Raw genomic sequence first — 6,643 nt, forward strand, 5'->3', positions numbered from 1 at the left:
ATGTACCTAAAGGCAGAACCTTGAACCACTTCACCAAGACCCGAAGAGGGTCAGGTTACACTTCCTCCTCATCAGAGTTGTTTTGCAACTTCGGTGAAGGCTCTGATGACACCCGCTCGGATGATCAATCATCGTATCCTCGGCATGGGACTCAGATGTCAGCTTGGGAGACCTGTTCAAGGACCTCACAGTCAATATGACTATGACGGATCCTACTAAAGTAGCAATGGTCGAGCAGATCCCATTTTACGATTAGGCATGGGACCACCATATCAATGATCAGTGGATTAGTTTCTTTGAGCAGCACGAACCACCCACCGAGGATGAAATCCTCCTGATAAACATGGGTGATGAGGCTAACGCCAAGCCCATATTTATCAGCGGTAGCCTACCCGCTCAAGAAAAAGAAGACCTCATATCCCTCATACGGGAATATATCAATGTCTTTGCTTGGAACTATAAGGACATGCCCGGGCTTGATCCTCAAGTTGCCATGCATCGCCTCAATATCAGCTAAGGCGCCAAGCCAGTCAAGCAACAACAAAGACGGTTTTGCCCATAAATCATGGAGGGAATCATGGTCGAAGTGAAGAAGCTAATCGAATCCGGCTTCATCAGGGAAGAACAACACCCCGATTGGGTGGCCAAAATTGTTCCAGTCCTGAAGAAAAACGGCAAGATTCGCATCTGCATTGACTTCAGGGACCTCAACACATCTTGTCCAAAGGATGAGTTTCCTCTACCCATCACGAACGTCATCATTGATAACACATGTGGGTTTGAGAGAATGTCCTTGATGGACGGGTTCTTAGGGTATAATCAAATCAAGATGCACCCTGAGGACGAGAAACATACCTTATTCCAAACTCCGATGGGGTGTACTGCTACACGGTTATGCCATTTGGACTCAAAAACATTGGCGCAACCTTTCAGCATGCCATGAGCATGATCTTTCGGGACTATCTACGCAAAATAGTTGAATGCTACATAGACGATCTGGTCGTGAAAAGTCGTAGCAAAGATGACCACCTCCAAGATTTGGAAGTAATGTTCGAACTCATGCGATCTCATCAACTCAAGATGGACCCTATGAAGTCGTTCTTAGGAATGTCTAGCGGAAAATTCCTTGGATTCATCATCATGACGAAGGGAATTCGCATAGACCCCAATAAAGTACGAGCTATCCAAGAGCTGCAACTGCCCCGGAATGTCAAAGAATTAAGGGGCCTCCAAGGTCGCTTGGCTTATATCTGCAGGTTCATTTCGAATCTTTTAGGTAAGTGCTAGCCATTCTCTAAATTAATGAAGAAAGGCGTGTTCTTTGTATGGGATGAGCCCTGCCAACGAGCGTTCGACGAGATCAAAGCCTATCTCTCCAACCCACCCGTCTTGGCGGCTCCGGTCTCAGGGAAGTCATTCCTCATCTATATACGGGCCATAGATCATTCCCTTGGCGCTCAACTGGTGTAAAACAACAACGTCGGCCATGAGCAAGGTATCTGCTACCAAAGCAGGACTCTGCAGGGAGCCAAACAATGATACCCTATGGTTGAAAAGGAATACCTGGCCTTGGTGTTCTCCATCCAAAAGATGCGCCACTACCTGGTTGGCCAAACCATCCATGTTATTTCTCAACTAAATCCCATCTGGGTCTTCATGACACAACCCAGAGCCTTAAACTGGCGATTGGCTAGGTGGACGCTCTTGCTTTCTCAGTACGACATCCACTTCATGCCACAGAAGTCGGTTAAGGGGCAAGCCATCTGCGACCTTATGGCCAGTCATCCGCTGAAGAAAATAATTGACTTGTTGGAAAATCTGCCAGATGAAACCCCTGAGGTCAACACAACTTCTCCCTGGAAAGTTTGGCAATTGTTCTTCGACGACGCTTCTCACATCGGTATGAGCGGGTCTATTGTTACGGGAGTGGGGGTGGTCTTGATCTCCCTACAAAACCTTGTGTTACCTCAGGCCTTTTCTCTGATGGAGCCATGCACCAACAACGTGGCTGAGTACAATGCACTGCTCATTGGACTCGAATTGGCTACGGAACTAGAGATAAATCACCTCGAAGCATACGATGACTCTCAACTAATTGTCAAACAAATGACGGGAGAATATGAAGTCAGAAATGATGATCTGATCCCGCTTCACAAGGCCGCTGCCAAACTGATCATGTCATTCGAAATCTTTTGCATTGAGCATGTGCTTCGCTCCAAGAATACGCACGCGGATGCCCTGGCGTCATTAGCAGCTAACTTAGCCCAGCCACTGGGGATGACCCAACGTGTCACCGTCGCAAGTCGACGACTCTTTCGGTCGGAAGATGTTCTGGAAGTGAACACCACTCATCTAGCCCCGAGCCAACCTGGCTCGAAAGATTGGCGTTTCCCGATCATCGACTGCGTCTTATACGGTATACTGCCCGAAGATGTCAGGGAGCGAGAGTCGATTCGCAGGCACACCACTAGATTCTACTACGACTCCACTTCTAAGACACTATATCGCAGGTCGTATGATGGCATGCTACTCCGATGTCTTTCGACAACGAAAGCACAGGAAGCCTTGCACGAAGCCCATGATGGTATTTGTGGGGCCCATCAGCCTGGTCCTAAGCTATGGGATCGCCTGTGAATGATAGGATATTATTGGCCTGGGATGGTCAGTGATGCAGTCACATATGTAAAGCATTACCATGCTTGCCAATTACATGCACCAGTCGCCTGAAGACCTGCACCCGACAGCGACTTCATGGCCATTCGAATCGTGGGGGTGGGATATTGTCGGACCAATATCTCCACCATCAGCAAGAGGTCATCGCTTCGTACTAGGGATCACCGATTACTTCTCGAAGTGGGCCGAAGGTGTTCCTTTAAGAGAAGTCAAAACCAATAACATAATCAGATTCATCAAGCATCACATCATATACCTATACGGCATTCCAAGGCGAATCATACATGACAACGACACGTAATTTGTGAGTCATGCATTCACCCGCTTCTGTGACAGGTTCAGGATATAGAACCTTGCCTCCATGGCTTATAATCCCTCGGCAAACGGTTTAGCCAAGGCCTTCAACAAGACGATTGTTAAGATCCTAACCAAGCTAACATCTAGTTACAAACGCAATTGGAACAAGAAACTTGGCGAGAGCTTGTGGGCGTATCGCACGATGGTCCGTACGCCGACCGGCACCACACCTTACTCATTGGTATATGGCTGTGAGGTCGTACTACCTCTTGAGATCTAGATCCCATCCCTCTGCATCGCCCTCGCGATGGGAATGATAACGGAGGATAGCCATCAACGGCGTCTCACAGACTCGAAGTGCTAGAAGAGAAACAGCTGGAAGCTCAATAACATATTGAGTTCTACCAAGCCCGAATAGCCAAGGCCTTCGACAAGAAAGTCAAGCGTCAATCCTTCAAGGAGGGAGAATTTGTCCTTGCCGTTCGCCGACCGATGATTCTCAACTCTAAAAAGAAGGGCAAGTTCTAGCCCAAATGGGAAGGACCATTCATGGTAGAGATAGTCTATTCGAATGGAGCCTATCATCTTGTCAAACCAAATGGTGATAAGATCATGATGCCTATCAACGGCAAGTTCTTGAAGAAGTACTACCTTTAGTACTCCCCTAAACTCTTACAAGTGCACGAGTCTAAACTGCCCTTTCCTCCTCCAACCGGGACACGAGGCTAAACTGTCCCTACCTCATATACTCCATCATATACACGAGTGTGGGACACCGCTTACGGGGAACCCCCGGAAGATACTACATATAGTATTCTTAGGGATAACCCAAAACCCCCCATTCAGTCAAACCTTTCTACAGTTAGGACCAAAAAAAACTATCAAGTTAACCCCCACCTCTGATACTCATTCCTCTGTCAGTTTCATTCAACTAGACGATGGATCCCTTCAAACTATCAAGTTAACCCCCGCCTCTGATAGTCATTTCTCCGTTAGTCTCATTCAACTGGATGATGGATCTCTTAAAACTGTCAGGCTAACTATTCACCTCTAACAGTTTCCTTCAAGTTGTCCCCGTTAGTCCTCTCCAATAGGACGATGCGACGAACTCCCACTGTCACGTTAACTATTACCTCTAGCAAAATCAACTTACCAATCCTCTCCAATAGGATGGTAAGCCCATAGAGTTTCTCACATCGCAACATATAGTCCCGTCACGTTAACTATTACCTCTGGAAAAATCAACTTATCGATCCTCTCCCATGAGACGATAGGTCCTCATAATTGCTCCGATCGCAACAAGATTTTATTATGTTAATGATCACCTCTGGTAGCCGGCCCCATCGTTCCCACAAATGACACTGCCCGAGTAGTAACCTACCATGTGACGTGTTGCTACTTCGATCGGTCGTCACACTCATATGTCCCTGAATGACTCGACCCATTCCGAACGCTCTAATATTCTCTTAGAACAATCGATGGGTAGCAGCCCACCATGCGACGGCTCCTATAATAATCGATCATCACACTCATATGTCCCTAAATAACTCGACCCATTCCGAATGTTCTAATATTCTCTTAGAACAATCGACGGGTAGCAGCCCACCATGCGACGGCTCAGCCTTCACACGGGCGATGGCAGAAGTGGAGGCGTCCATCTGAGCCTATGTGTAACACTACCGAGTTGTCAAAAAGGCAACGTGGGATTCCAAGTCAGTCAGGTTCCTTGCTCGAACCTCCTGCTCCCATTCACCTCGACGCCGGGCATGAGCCGAGCATCGCTCCAAGTCAGGCCCTAGGTCGCGCCTGGCAGCTATGCTTCAACGTGTTAGGCCACGATTCTAGGTAAATTAGCCTAGCCATACAACGTGAAGCGACTTGGGATTCGCCCAGCCTTCTAAGGTCGGCCACCCGGTCTAAGAGAGACTGCTTCAAATCAACATAAGTCCCCCAACCTAGACCGACGATGGAGATCACCTGCCGTGCAGCGTTCTCCAATTCCTCGACCCGAGCTAGTGTAGGAAGGGAGCCCGAAGAGACAGGCTCTTATCCACGGGCGAGTACGACGATGGGCGGATTCTCAGGGCAAAGCCCGGCTTCCGATTCGGGAGCAGGTTAAGAGGCAGACGCGGTCGTGACTTCCTTGGATTCATCATCCGAGACAAGGATAGGTTTAGGTGTGGGACCCTCGATGGTCGGCCCCTCTTCTCGAACTGCATAACGCGACAAAGAGTTTAAATTTGGGAAGTCATCTTGCTCACAACTTAACCTACCTTGAGGGTTAGATACAGATGTACCTCTGGCAGCAGCGGCGGCCTCGCCAACAGTAGAGGAGGAAGCCCTCCTCTCCTTCTTCAAAACAACCACTTTCACTCGTGGAGCCATCTTAACTTCAGTAAGAGGAAGTTTGAGTTTTCTATGATTGAAGAAATAAGCACCGTAATCCCCAAACGAGGAATGTGAACGTTATATACGACAGGCTCGTGCGCCTGCCCACCATTCGATCTGATGGTTCGAGTTGAACTGTGCGGTCAAAGCACGGGGATTCAGAATCCCACACGAGCGGTTGAGATCTGGTGGTTATTAAACACGATTTGTATCCAACGGCCTAGATCGGGCGTGGAAGACGAAGAGCCCCATCACTCTGCCTATAATGTGAAGCGACGTACCCACGTCGCCTTACCTGGCAAGCACATTGATCCGCAAGCAGACACGTTCCCACAGCACCGCAAGATTCAAGCTCACCTGGCTCAAGCTTGCCTGACAATCTGGGCTCGCGTACGAACTCAACCCGGTTGATTCGAGCCTGCTTACGGCTGGGATTTTCCCCATTGGCTAAACTTGCCCGTAATAGGAATTTGCCCAATCTAACTCATCCAGCCTAGCTCGCCTACGGCCAAGATTTACCCAGTTCGAATCTGCTTGCGGCCAACTTAGAGAGGATCCGAATAAAAAAAATCTGCAGAGAAAGAATACACGCACAGGAAACCCGAGGCACCATGATTGAAACAAAAGCATGATTTCATTCATTAAGAGAAATTTGAGTACAATGATACAGTCGAACTAAATTACAAATCTCTCAGGCGCGACTCCACCTCGCAAATCTTTTGGGTATGCTTATGCTCGAGCCTGTTTAGGACCTCTCGGCGGATATTTGCTTCAGAGAGAAAAAGCAAATTCTGGACGTTGCTCTTCACCTCCTTGAGGGCTCGGTCTTTCCCCTCGGCTTCGTCAACGACCAGCTGTTGTCGAGACTTGAGCTCTACCAATTCCTCTATCAGCTATTCGTAGGCCCACCCTTTGGCAGCCAAGGAAGCTTGCACCACAACGAGAGTCTGCTTATCCTCCACTATCTCAAAGATCAAGATGGATATGCTGGAGTTAGCTTTGTGACATTCTTGGCCTACCCGTTCATCCTCAGTCATGACGCGCCTCAACCATGCCTACATAGAGGCAACACAAACGTCAGTCGAAGCAAATTTAGCCTTACGTTCAAGGATAGAATATCACCCAGATTACCTTCCGATACGATCGGTGGAGCAATTGAAACCCCCGCCTGATGTTCCACACCGGGTGTTGATGGGGCAACCTCCGAGGCTAACAGGGCTGTTTCCGACGCAGCGCCTAGAGTGGGCATAGTGACCTTAGTCATAGGGTAGTTACCTCGTGAACC

At 48.5% G+C, this 6,643-nt stretch overlaps 1 protein-coding gene across 1 annotated transcript; it reads left to right on the forward strand.

Moving 5' to 3' along the window:
- On the forward strand, positions 1,546 to 2,634 carry LOC109831246. The gene has a single exon (XM_020398580.1). It carries the CDS (start codon positions 1,546 to 1,548, stop codon positions 2,632 to 2,634), a length of 1,089 nt encoding a protein of 362 aa, XP_020254169.1.

This window comes from Asparagus officinalis, chromosome 2, assembly GCF_001876935.1.
Source record: "Asparagus officinalis chromosome 2, Aspof.V1, whole genome shotgun sequence".
Taxonomy (NCBI): Eukaryota; Viridiplantae; Streptophyta; class Magnoliopsida; order Asparagales; family Asparagaceae; genus Asparagus; species Asparagus officinalis.

Coding starts and splice junctions, on each gene's coding strand:
- LOC109831246 (XM_020398580.1), top strand. CDS start 1,546: ATGGTTGAAAAGGAATACCTGGCCTTGGTGTTCTCCATCCAAAAGATG.